The sequence below is a fragment of the Cricetulus griseus genome, chromosome 2 (genome assembly GCF_003668045.3).
Source record: "Cricetulus griseus strain 17A/GY chromosome 2, alternate assembly CriGri-PICRH-1.0, whole genome shotgun sequence".
NCBI lineage: Eukaryota > Metazoa > Chordata > Mammalia > Rodentia > Cricetidae > Cricetulus > Cricetulus griseus.
Window position 1 is genome coordinate 361,196,788 of NC_048595.1, and position 14,151 is coordinate 361,210,938.

At 44.3% G+C, this 14,151-nt stretch overlaps 1 protein-coding gene across 2 annotated transcripts in view; it reads left to right on the top strand.

Moving 5' to 3' along the window:
- Positions 1-11,498, top strand: part of Ctnnd2 (catenin delta 2) — a 654,324-nt gene extending 642,826 nt beyond the window's left edge. For both annotated transcript variants that reach the window (XM_035439156.1, XM_035439157.1), the window contains 3 exons: positions 1,273-1,404; positions 6,358-6,431; positions 11,238-11,498. In XM_035439156.1, the coding sequence (XP_035295047.1) occupies positions 1,273-1,404; positions 6,358-6,431; positions 11,238-11,498 (467 nt within the window). The remainder of the gene's footprint in view (positions 1-1,272; positions 1,405-6,357; positions 6,432-11,237) is intronic.
- The last annotated feature ends 2,653 nt before the right edge of the window (positions 11,499-14,151 follow it).

Sequence of the window (14,151 nt, forward strand, 5' to 3'; positions counted from 1 at the left end):
TTTTCTTCGTCTTCCCACACCTCTGTGCGGGCTCACTGTTGAGTTGCTACAAAGCCATCCCGTTAACTGTGGTTCCCCTGTTTCTGGTGCCAGCTTACTTTAAAAACATGGAATTCCCCCCAGGGAGTCCTTCCTGTAATTACAACCCATCTCTTGTAGAACTAGGAGCATGGCCATGGTGAGGTCCATTCCTTGTGTCCAGCAATCAACAAGCAACTGAAATGTAAGGGGTGCACGAGACATTATTGACATGATCACTCCAAGAGCTGAAGCCAAAATGCCTTGTCAGGAACAAAAATGTTCTTGCTGCCTATCCCAGGCTACCTGGAGCAGAGCCTGGTGGGTGATGTGGTTTTTAACCCCAAAAGTCCCCCATGGGGGTGATGTGATTTCAGCCCACAAATTCCCTTCTTGGGAGATGTTCTTCTGTCTTACATAAGGCAGCCTCTGGGAAACTCTGGGTTGAAATCACATTGTATTTCTTTCCATCGGGGACTCTTCGGTGTCAACATGGGCCTAATATCCTTAATTCAAATGGCTAAGACCAGAAATGTTTGTGGTTTCTCATTTTTAAGTAATTTTATTTTAGTTTGGAGTAAATTTCACTTATGTCGTGGAGACACTGAGCAGAGAACACAAGTCTAAACACAAAATGCATTCATGTTCCCTATAGAACTTTCACACAGCCTGGGGTCAATTGTATAAAAAAAAAAAACTACAGTATTTGGGGTGCTTTGACTGCAGCCCACGTTATGAAGTAGGGTGTGTGGAATTTTCCACTTCGGTTGTCATGTCAATGCTCAGAAAGTTTCAGATTTCAAAGTGTTTGTACTTAGGGTTTTCAAATTAGGGATGCTCAAACTGTAACAGCTCCTTTGAAGCGTATCTAATTAAAAAATAAAGTGAGGGCGAAGGGGGAGAGAAGGAAAAAGAGCTCAGAAGACAAGTCTCCTTAATAAAGAGCTTATGTACACCTAGGGAAGGTCATTTCTCCACCATTTCGACTCAAGGAGGATGATCCAGGGTGTAATCCTCAACTGCCCACCGCCAAGTCAAACTGTCCCTTTTATGATAAAGCAGCCGTCACAAAGGGCTGAGGGAAGGTGGTAAACGCAAACATCAAAAGAAGTCAAAATAAAAAACAAATGACCCACATATCATACTGACATAGGTTGGACCATGTGTGTCTGTGAGGTGACGTGATTATGGGAAAAGCCATGCATGCCATGGAGTGAGACAACAGACAAAAGCCTTTCTCTTTTCTTTATATAGCAAGTGCCCCAGCTTCACCTCGGGAAATGATCAGCCTCAAAGAAAGGAAAACGGACTATGAGTCCACTGGCAACAATGCCACTTACCATGGAACTAAAGGAGAACACACTTCCAGAAAAGATGCCATGACAGGTGAGCACAGTCATGCACTTGACCAGGACCAGTGCTGAGGGCCTGGAGACTGTCAGAGCATGGGAGACCTTGATAGTGCCCCGAATGGGAGGAGAAGACAAGGCTACCCACGTTTTCTTCTCTTACCGTGATGCCGATCTCTTACATAGCCATGCCCATGAAGCTGCCAGAGAATGGATGAGCTTTTGTCTTCATCCCCATCCCAGTCAGAACCATCCTTTTTCCATCCCATCAGCTGGGACCTTGGGGAAGCCAAAGCTGATACTCTTGGTGCCTGCTAGTTCCCTTCCCAGAATGCCTTGCTCACCTGGCCAATAAGTAGGTGTGGCCTTAACGCCCCATGTCCTTTGTACAGTTTTCCTTGGGAATTTACAACTGTCTTCAAGGTCTGCATACACTCCCCTCCTGACAGTTTCTCTAAGAACACAGGTATAGGGATGGGACACAGAAAGTAGGACCTGGAAGGCTCCTGTAGGGGGCTTAGATCTTCAAAACTAGACTCTCAGAACCACACGATTGTAACAGGGAACCAACACAATTCCTGGCCATGTGGAGACAAAGATGTAAATAGACTACAAGTAATGGGCCTTGAAGGGGAGATCAGGTGGTCATACCTTTGATAAAACTGGGGTGCAAAGGGTATAACCCTAAGGAGACACAGATGCTCTCATCAGCACAAGCTCCAAAATGCGGGGCCTGGGTCTCTGATGTTATTTATGCACAGACCTGCAGGGAAGCAGAAGCAGACAAATTGGATGATTTATTAAATGTCTCCCAAACCCAGGGCAGATAAGATAAATTTTTGCAATAACAAATGTATTTACCCCAGCAGCAGTGTGTTCTGTGTTAACCCTGCACAGCTGCATAAAGAAACATGTGCTAAAGATATATGTCCTTCCTGCAGCCCCAAGACCACATCTGCCTCCATGTGCAGACCCCACATGTCAGCCTCGATCCTGAATGGGAGAGATGAATTCATTTCACCACCATAACCAATCCTTCTCTTTCACTGTTTTTCCCCCTGCCCTGTGAATGTTGTTCTAGCCATCATTGAATATGGACCAAGAAAGTTGAGAATCTGAGTCCCAAGCCTAGAGGCGCCCAGGGGAGAATCTAATTCATACTGATTAGCTTGAATTAGTAATGACAGCAAATTCATCTGACCAGTCAAGTTTGTAATTATTATTGCCCCAGGTAGCCACAGCACCAGAATCTGGGATGACAGATTGAGATTATAGTTACAAGAGTAATTGTAAGATTGATTGTATTACTATCATTTGGGTTTAGTGTTGCTTTTCAACTCTCTACCCCACAGAATCATCCCAAAGGACTTTAACAGCAATATGTTTATGCTGAAATAATTCTAGCGATGCATGAGTTTGCACACAGTAAAATAAAACGTAAGATGTCTCACGTGCCTGAGAGTCCTCCTGCCTAGGAAATGGCCAAGATCTTGACAACTCTGCTATTGAGATGTATGGAATTCTTTAAACCCACTTGGAGCTCAAACAGCTTAACTCTGACTTACTTGAAAATTCAGTTCAAAACAATGCTATCAGTCATGTAGCCAACCTAGAAGGAAACTGAGCTCTTTACTGAATTTGTTTATACAAGAACCATTCTTCTCAAGTCAACGGGTATTTATATAAAAGCTGGTTGTTATCAGTGGCAGCAGTGAGGGTGGTGGAAACAATATAGAAGGTGGAGGTCCAGCTCCCTGATGGGGGTGTTCAGGGCAGAGGTGAACGTGTCAGTACTGCTGAGGGTGGAGTGATGAGTGTGGTGAGAGTGGATACGCTGGCCATGGTGGAGCAGCAGTGCTGGCAAGGATGAGGTGGAGGTCTTGGTAATGATTCTGACGGTAGTGATTATTACCTCCCGTCAGTGGTGTGAATTAAGTCACCAGCCGAGCCACAGTAGCACGCAACATGTCACACTGGAATAGAAAAGTTTTGTTACCACTATATTTTTTTTCTCAGTTAAGATTAAACCCAAGGTGTGGTAGAGTTTGGTGGGAAAAAAACTCAAATGTTTCCACCTTCCTTGGTCCTGGGGAACCAGTGATGCCCTGCCATTCCCCAGTGGGGAGAGGTTGGCTACTATGGGAAAGGATGGGCCACCTGCCCTCAATGGCCACATTGGGACGCTTGCTTGCGGTAGGCACAGCCCCTCACTGTGCTCATTCTCTAGCTTGGATCTTAGAAATCCAGACCCTGTGGGTTTTCATCCCAGCCTTCCCACTGTTCTCTTCCGCAACCCTTTCCAGCTTCTGTCACATCTCTGAGAATACCGTCTCCCCTTGTGTTTCTGCTGAGCAGGGGCCCTGAGAATCCCAACGTCAGCTGTGCGCTCAAGCATGCCAGACACTGGCAGCTAGTTCTCTAGTTCTGCAGCTGCGATTGCCTAGGAACCTCTTTGTGTCTAACTTTTAGGTTTATCTGGGGGCTTCACCTTTCCGCCTGAATTTCCCTTTTCATCCGGTGACGCCTGCCGTTCTGGTCAATGCCTCTCGAATGCCTTTTAAAGCCATTCTAATCCTCTCCGTTAGAAATCGAGTGTTTAGGGAATGACACAAAAAAGCAAGGCACTTCTCTATGAAGAGCATCCTAGAGGCTTCCTATGCCTGCGAATGGAGTTCACTCTCAACCAGTTTTTTCTACACAGGCAAGTGAGCCAAAGAGCTGAGGGCAGAACTTCCAAAAAAACCATCTCCTACTGAGAAAACAAACAACACAACATGAAGAGAGGCTAAGATTGTAGTTGCACATATGTCCCCACCCCTGAAAATACATTATTCCAAATAATGGCAAGCCAGCCTTCCACCTTGACCTTGACGTGACATTTTTATCAGCACCTTTACATAAAACAGGTACATGGATTTCCAAGATTCGTGCCTTCATTCCCTCATTTAGTAATTATGTCTCTTGCTCTGCGAAGATCCACTGAGATCAGGCCCCATCCCAGAGGCACACAGGCAGAAGGGATCAAACGTGCTTGTCTGTTTTTATGGGGCCTCTGCTCTACTAAACAGAGACTGGCAATAAACAAGGTCAGCAACAGAATAAGCTCTCCCATAAGGTAACCTCACACGATGCTGCATATGATGTGGGACCAAACAGATACTGAGACAGAGGAGGCTGGGTAGAGAAGGTAACTTCACATGCTACGGGCAACAGGAAGACATCTCAGCTGGTAACTGGACACCAACCAGATCCCAGAATCTGGGATAAAGGAAGATTTGCAGGTACAATCTCCCTGAGGGCATACGAACTTGACTCATTCAATAGATCAAAGGGGAGCAGGGTGGGGCTAAGAGTCCATAACAAGAGAGAATGGTTGAGAAACATGGTGGGAAGTGGGGTTATGGGCAGATCATGTGCAACTTCAGCACCCAAGTATGACCAAGCAGAGAGAGTGACATAATGCAGCCCATAAGACACAATGATTCCCCTGGCTGTGGAAGACTGGTGAAGACAGGGCAGGCAGGAAGTTGAGTCCACTAGGAAGATTCAGTGATCCCGAAGAGAGTAAGGATGATAGAGATAGGTGCAATGTATGTTTATTCACAGAGGGTAGCAGAGTGATAGAAAACTGAAAAGAGTGGGTGGAGAAATTACTCAGTGTGCTTTGCAAGCATGAGGGCCTGAGTGTGAATCTCACACACTCAGGTGAGGAGCTGGGCATAGCTGCCTGTGCCTATAACCCCAGCATCAGAGAGGCAGAGGCAGAGGCAGAGGCAGGCAGATATGGAGTGTTTCATCTCCTGCCTGTTGAGCCAAGATTGTGAGCCTCCATGTGAGTGACAAAATAATAAGGTGGAGGGCAAGAGTGGACAACAACTAATATTCTACTCTGTCCTCCTGGACCATGTGTGAGCAAGGATACACACACCCACACTTCCAGGTGCATGCAACACACACAGGAGGTAAATAGAAAGCTCACCCTCACTTCCTAAACACTGTCTTCCAAGAGTTTAACTATACAGCTACTGTGTGCCTTTGGGGCAATAATAATAGCAGTGAGTGGTAGGAAATTAAACATGATAAGCCCTTCTGATCTGGTGTGCTTTTGAGCTTAAGAAGGTAGGTGGTGTGAAAAATTCATTATCCTCAGATCCTGGAAACCAGCGATATTTTAAAAGGGGGTTGTGTGTGTGTTTGTGTGTGTGTGTGTGTGTGTGTGTGTGTGTGTGCGTTCTAGTGACCTAGACAAGTAGCATTTTCCAGAACTTTCTTAAGCCATGACCCCTCAGCAGAGGTGAGAACAGTACAATTCATCTGGCCTGTGGCATGTACCTCCAAGGTGCCATTTGAGGAAATGGGAACCTCCCCTAGAAGCAGGATATCTCCCCCGCCCCAACCTAGAGACAGGTATGAGGACAGATTGGACTTTGTACCTAACAGGCTTCTGAAGCAAGCTCCTCATCCCCTCCACCACCAGATGAGCAAGGGGTGTTAAGATGGTGCCGTCTGCATGGCCTTTAGGCCTTGTCGAGTAAACTGTCTGAGAGATGACCAAGTATTTGTGTGCACTCAAATTAGAAATTATATTCTTGTCATTCTCCAGCTAAAAACTAAGCCACTGATCAAGCTCCTGCATGCTCAGCACAGGTGACAAGCTTTTGTGATCTTGTGTTTTTGTTTTTTTTTTTAACCAGGAAAGAGGGCAAGAAAACTTGCAAGATGACCAACCATCTGTTAACCTCACCCCCCTGACCCCGTTCATGATGCAAACATTATTATAATAAGCTGAGAGGCCATGGAAGTTTATAGCATGGTTTCCTCTTCTTCCTGAATATGTAAAAGCAGTTTTGGGGACAAAGATGCCCTTCCACTTGGAATGGTCCATGACAAACAAAGCTGTACAAGGTCAAGAACCTGCCTCAGTAGCCATCCTTCCATACTTGGAACCTGGCTTGTATTGCTAATAACTTTGTTTCCCTTTTGCTTTTAGCTCAAAACACTGGAGTCTCAACTTTGTATAGGAATTCATATGGTGCGCCCGCTGAAGACATCAAACACAACCAGGTGAAGTGCAAGCAATGCATTTGTATTCTTGTTCCTATTGACTCGTGTGGCCTAGAATTCCAAATTGGTTTCTCAAGGAGTAAATTGACTTGTGTCTCACATTCATCAAAACAAAAGCTGTCCATGTTCTGTCCTCATGACCAGTATAGCATACCCATGCATGGTGCAGCAGGCTCTAAACAGCCTCAGGCTTCATGACAAGTCCTGCTTTCACTGTCACTTCCTACCTGGCAGTAAAATAAAAGAAAAAAGCCAATGAATAAATAAACTGGGTCATGATCAGTAGACAGGAAGTCACCAGATGGCCTCAACTATTTTTCTTGCCAGTGAACCTGCCTACCTGTAAAGATGGGGACAAAGTGTGTTAGAGGTATCAGCTCTAGTTATGGAAATCAACTCTTTTTCCTATAGCAATATCATAAGATTCTGTAGCTACATGGAACAGATAATCTCAAGATCTGAAAGAGATTTGTAGGGATGAAGGTAAACTCTTGATTTTGCAGCCAAGAGTACAGGGTTACCTTTTAGTTACACAGTAAAGAGACATGCTGTGGAATCAGCGCATCACACAGCAGCCTTCCTGCCCATACAATCCTGCTGTATTTGGTAATGAAGACACACCCTGGTGTAGCTCAGGCATGGTCTGACTACAGAAGCTCCCAAGACTGTTCCCTGCATTTATGGAACAGCCCATAATATTCTCAGAAGCATATTTTAAGAACATTCCGGTTGTTTATAAAAATTAGAACTAAGGTTTGCAAAGTACCAGAACAGATACTTGACCTGGGCTGGGTATGGTTCCTCAAACCTGTAATCACAGCACTTGGGATGCTGTTGGCACAAGTTCAAAGCCAGCTCAGGCTACATAGTATGTTGTAAGCTAGACATGGCTATAGAAAGAGAGCCTGTCTCTAAAGAAAACAGTCACGGAGAAGGGGCAGACAGCAGCTGACCTTAGAGAGGAGGAAAACTGTGGTGCTGAGAAGGGGGAACGAGTGCCAGCACCTGATGTGTGGGCAGGATGGTAAGGTAGGAAAACAGCCCTGAACCCCACTTCTGGTGACTCCACAGAAAAGGAGCCAGGCTCTTGGGGCACAAGAATGTGCATGCCCCAAGAACGCCATGCACATTCTCAGTGAGTTATGTACTTCAAGTCTCATAGGAGAAACAACCAATAGTGTAAAAGAAAGTTTGATAACCCTCGGTGCTTATGCCTGGTGACAGACAGGTCATATACATTATCTGAGCACTCCCCAAAGCCCCAGTGAATGTCTACTCATCAATCTCACGCTCAGAAATACAAATATGTCTAATTGCACATGCCTGTCTTGCAGTGGATGTTTTCTTCATAAAGGGGGTTCGTGTTTGATGATCAGTCTCAAAGTTATACTTAAACCACAACCTTGTGGATTTTTATTTTTGGTGTCTAGAGTCCCAGGCTCAGATAATCAGACAGGTGTAATTGTCACCATCGATAAGGAAATGGTTATCCAGGGACAGGGTTTCCCTTCAGTCCTCCAGCTGGGAAGAAGCAAGGATTCAAACTGATGCTTCTGCCTCTGGGTCCCATTTCCCGTCTCTTGTCTCAGTGGCTTTAAAATCTGGGCAAGAGCCCCACCTCACCCCTCTTTCTCACCCTTCCACCCCCACTACCGCCACCCAGTGCTATCTAACTGTGAGTCTGTGGCCCCCCACACCAGACTTTCTGATTCAATAGATAAGGGATTTAGCCCGATAATTTACATCTTGGACAGCTTCCTGCTGCTGTGACAACACTGAGACACAAGAAATAGAGTAACTTGAAGTCCCTACCATGTGACCCACTTCACTGATGCTCTGAATCTTCAGTTTTCCTCAGTGGAAAACACTGAAGACCCTGCTATCAGCAGCTACATTTGCTTGTGTTTAAAATAAATCCAGTTTGCTAGTCGATCTTGATATTTTTTTTTTCCTCTGATGCTGTAACAAAATGCTGGAGGCTGGGTGCTACATCAAGAAAAGCAGTTTAGCTCCTGATTGGGGAAGCTGAAGGTATAAGACCAACAGGCCCCATCTGTTCAGTCCCTTGTAAAAATGTCCTGGGAAGTGATTGCTGCAGAAGAGGCCAGCAAAGTAGGAATCAGATGGGCAGACATATGTAAATAAACAGATGGAAGACACGGACTCAGATCGTGTGGTATGCACATACATACACTTCTGTGACACTTTGAGCACTAAGAAAAGAACAGTTTATTCAATGCTGAAGGCTATACATACTCAAATAGAGACACTGAGTTCCAGCAAGCCCCCTCTGCAAGTTTCCAAGCCTTCTGACTGGGCCCTTCGGTGTCCCGAGCTCAGACTGCAGCACAGTCTCATAGAGCACACAGCTCTTTCTGGGATGGGAAGGGCCTGCTTGTGCATACAGCCCGGCCTTCATAGGTGTTACGAGCTACTTCCAAAATTCCTCTTGGGCTCAGGATCTGGGGCTAGCAGAGGTCAATTCTCCATGAACACCCAGACTCTCACAGGTAGATTGAAGCATTCAATCATTCACCACCACTAACTGGAAGTCCGAGGCATCCTGGACAGTCTCTGTGATGAAGTTCCCCACTTCTGTGGAGAACTGATCGATTTCTAGTATAAATCCATTATATATGAAAGATGGAGCTTCTCTTACTTGAGAGAAGAATTGTATTTGGGCCATTAGAGGCATTCATTTACCTACACTGTGCTAATTACAAATCACTACCTATTAACTAAACCCATTTCTAAAGGAGGCTACCACCCTGAACCTTAGTAAAATTAATAGGGAGTTATTGAATCTGCTGAATGGTAATCAAAATGAATCTTTTCCAGGGTGTTTTGTATTCCATGCTAGACATCCTGGCTGCTACAAGGTGTAGGGTTTTGCACATGACTGTGGACACTGGCTATGGGGTGTCCCTCATCCCACACCTTAGGAACATCTGCTCACAATGAGGGGTCAGGTACCTGAAAAGGAATCCTATTGTCAGTCAAGACAGAAAGAGATGTGGAGGGGGTGGCTAATGTATTATCATCCCAGGGATGGCCCTTATCTTACTCTCACTAAAGCCAGGCACAGGAGCCAGTTTTTGACTGCTAGCAAGTCTCCTGTGACCTTTGAATGTTTCTAGACCCTATATCAGATAGTGACCACAGAGGCCAAGCACAAGGATCACTGAGTTAGGCTAGGACCCCCACTGCAGACACCACCTTCTAATTAACAGCTTCAGAATGCCCCTGATACTGAGGATCAAACCCAAGACCTTGTGCCTGAGAGGCAAAGTCCTGTCAAGTTGCCGAGACTGACCTTGAACCCCCAAGACCTCAGCTTTGCATCCTTCTGCCCCAGCCTCCCTTGTATGTGCTATTACAGGTGTGAACCATTGTTCTTGCAGCATTCTTTAATGTAATCAATTTTAATTGCATCAAGTGTTAGGAAGCATTTGGTCTCCCACAGGGTAGGATATTTGGAGCATGTATCTGTGTATTTGTCTGAAGCCCTGGTCACTTTGGGCAGGTGCAATAGAGTGGACCAACCACAGGGAGCCACAATTCCTTACATGATTGCAGAAATGTGTTATAAGTAGGAGCAGTGTGGCCAATAGACCTTGTACGTCTCGAGCCTCTTTGATATTGCAGCACCTAAGTGTGATACCAACAAATGTGGAAAAGAAAGATGAATGTTGTTTATTCTACAGAGTTTAGTCTACACTTCTTTACTCCACAGCTCACCCAGTAATGTAGCAGAGCTGCTATGGCTCCCAAAAGTGGTGACACAAATAGACAGAGGTGTATCCAATTGTCTACCAAAGACAAATGGATAAACAAAATGTGGTATGTGCATTCAAAGTAATATTCATTCTTAAAAAAAAAAAAAAGAATTCTGACAAACACAGCCTGTACAAGTGATGGAAACTTACTGAGGGAGCAAAGCCAGATGTACAAGCATAAATACTGTGTGGCTCCATTCACATGAGGATCCAAAAGTGGACCAATTCATAGAGATAGAAATCACCATCAACATTTCCAGGATCTAGGAGTGGGCAATAGGTTTAATGAGCTCAAAACCTAAACCACCAATTCTTTCTAGCCAGTTTGCCCCAGGGATTCCCTGTCCCTGCCTCTGTGGTGGAGGGACTACAGGCAGCCAGCATACCTACCAACTTTTATGTGGGTTCAGGGAATCCAAACTCTGGTCTTCAATTTCATGGCAAGAACATTATCCATTGATACAGCTCCCTAGTCCCCTGGACCAGTTATTGGACCTCTCCTGGCCCTCTCTTTCCTGGCTAGAACACCAGAAAGACCAAACATACTTGTTCTCACACAGGCTATTAAGAACCAAGTTGCTTCCACAGAAGAAGCAAGTAGACTAATGGTCAGCAGAGTCAGGAAAAGGGGAGAGAGAGAGAGAGAGAGAGAGAGAGAGAGAGAGAGAGAGAGAGAGAGAGAGAGAGATGCCAGACGGAGAATAAGCCCTCACGTCCATACACCACATTCACGATGACTTTTCTGTATTTTATAAAAAAACTAGAAGGGACAGTTTGAAGATTCCCAACACATTAAGGTTGAAATGCTACTCAACACATTGAATACTGGCATCACATCACCAAACTTAATGCCACAGATAAGAAATTAAAAATAAGATGTCAAATTTCATGAAAAGAACACAGCCACTGGCAGTGTGGGCAGAAAGCCTGGAGCAGGCTCCAGCCCTTTCTGCACAGGGTGGTAGAGGGGCATGGGAAAGAAGGTGGGTTAGGGAATGGCTAACCAGGAATGACACTTTCTCTCTGGCAGGTTTCAGCACAGCCTGTCCCCCAGGAGCCTAGCAGGAAAGACTACGAGACCTACCAGCCGTTTCAGAATTCCACACGAAATTATGACGAGTCCTTCTTTGAGGACCAGGTCCATCACCGCCCTCCAGCCAGCGAGTACACCATGCACCTGGGCCTCAAGTCCACTGGCAACTACGTGGACTTCTACTCCGCTGCCCGTCCTTACAGTGAACTGAACTATGAAACGAGCCACTACCCGGCCTCGCCCGACTCCTGGGTGTGAGAAGCCAGGACACGAGGCACTCGGGGAACAGTGCATGTGCATGCATACCACAGGACATTCTGTTGTTTTTCTTTTTTTTTCTTCCCCTGCAAATTTAGTTTGTTAAAGCCTGTTCCGTAGGAAGGCTGTGATAACCAGAAAGAAAATATTCAGAGCTATTTTAGAAAGCTAAACGAATCGAGAGTTAACTAGGAAATCGATAGAAAGCTAAACGCAATCCTAGATGTGACCATATTCGACACCTTTCTAGTTTGAACTATAGAGATTTCAAAGTGCTTTATAGGCCATGGGGCTGAAGGACGGAGAGAAGGGACGATCAGGGTGGTGGGCGTGGAGGTTATCGCTAAGCACAAGACAGAATAGTTTACGCACTATGGGGGACGGCTTCTCACGCTTGGTTTACTCTCTTCATCCGTGTGACTCTAGGCTTCAAGTTGCATTGGGGTTTCTCTGTACAGCAAGACGTCTCTTGCCTTTTGTTAATGCATTGTTGTAAAGTATTTGATGTACATTACAGATTAAAGGAGAAGAGAGCATTGTGTATATTACACCAATGCTGCCGTGTTTCCTCATCAATGGTTCTAAATATTGCTTCAATTTCAAACTTTTGAGAGATGTATGGATTTCCAGTTTTCTTTTCTTTCCTTTCTCCCAGTATGTTTTAACAAAAAAGAAAAAAAAACAGGAAAAAAAGGAATATTTAGCAGTATTGTTCGTTCTGATATGTGATTTGTTTGTGGCAACTAAACAAGGCATCCAGCAGTTTCTCACAGCTAACACGTCATTCCACACTCCTTGTCAACAAAGTGCTTTTTCACTGCCTAAAATTTTAGATGTAGATATTTGAAATAGATTTTTTCATTTATACCAGTTTTCTTTATGATGATACAGTGTTAAAAGAAAATAAATTACAATTGATCTGTCATCCATATTTGCTAAGGATGTCTATTTCCATGGACCAATCTTACAAAATACACATTCTTGCTTGTGTGTCTGTGCGTGTGTGGGTGTGTGTATGTCAATGTATGTATAACGATGACCTGTGTGGGATTTTAGTTGGCTAGAAGCAGTTTCATCCGCTGTCCATCTTGTACAAGCCTTTTGTTTTTCAGTATCAGTGTGCATCGGTGTGTTCCTTTTGTAATGTATCTACTATTCTCACAGTCTAGTGGCTGGGGATATGAGTCCAGCCGAAGTAAAGTAGGGTTTTCACATGTTCACACATTCTTGGATACAGACTCTTTCTACAGGTCAATCCCTTCCACATTTTATGCCCTCAGAACATGCTAAACCATGGTCAACTCGATAGTTTCACTTTGGAGCCAATTACTTGAAGTATCCATAGAAGATGTAAACTGCTCGCCTTACCCCCTCAAACATTTTTGTTCATGTGGCAGGGAGCAGTAGACAATTATGGGCTAGATGATTAAAACTGAACTTGAAGCTAACGTTAGACTAGTGGTTAACAGAGCTAAGAAATAAAGCTAACCATTTCAGAGAACGTGGGCTGTGGGTAAATTAGCTTTGCTCTTTAGATGCAAGTGACTGAGGCCAACACGTGCCTGGCAAATGTTAACTGTTCTTGGAAAAAAATAAAAAAATAAATAACGAAAGAAATTGGCTGCCATCTTCCTTTGAAACTTGATTTCCCCCTCCTCCACCACCATCACCTTTTTCTGCATAGCTTAATTCAGCTGAAAGTCTAAAAATCAATGGTTTTCCTCATAGTTCACAATGATCCAGATATACTTTCTTCATGAAGCATTTGGAGAAGGAAATGTTGATTTCCACAGTAGACCAGCAGGCCAAAGCTTATATGTGAATTGTACTATAAATTGCATACCATGCTGTTTTGTCTGTTAAGGACTCTCTGAGTCCCCTCAAAGAAGTGTGCTCCCATCCGTGCAGAAAGATAAATATGTAGCATCAAGGAAAAGGACACTTAGTATTTCCTGTGTCCTGGGATGAAAGAGTCATGTTTCTCAAAGTAGAGAATGTAGTAGTATCACTTACCACAGCCTAACAGCTGGTTTAGTCTTTTCAATTCCTTGTTCTGAACTCAGCAGAGTAAAACCAACACAAGTGTTGAGGATCTCCTTCTTCCAGAAAGGACTTGTTATTTTCTTTATGATTTTGAGTCTCAATGAATGGCTCACATCGACAATTATTGGAGACCAAGGATGTCTTTGATACCTACAGTTCTTTAAGAGTGCATAGTACCAGCCTATGACTGACTAATTCATACAGGATCCCCTGGTATCACAGATAAAGGTACGGAAGATTTAGAGTGATCAAACTTATTTAAACCAACCAATTTTCTTTTTTAATATGTTCATACAGACATAGATACAAGACAAATGTAGACTGTGATGGTGATATATTACTTATGATTTATTAAAGCTTGCCTGAAGATTCAGAAAGCAAAGCCAGCCACAAGCTATAGAAACTATGCAGTGGTGACACTCATGTTTAATCCCAGGATTCAGAATTAAGAGGTAGAGAGATCTCTGTTAGTTCAAAGCCACTTTAACTATTCAAAATTGATCCAGTCATAAAAGAAACAGCTTATACAAAGTGATCTCAGCACCTGGATCACACACGATTAATCCCAGCATTAGGGAGGTGGAGACAGGAGTGATATGGCCAGGCAGAG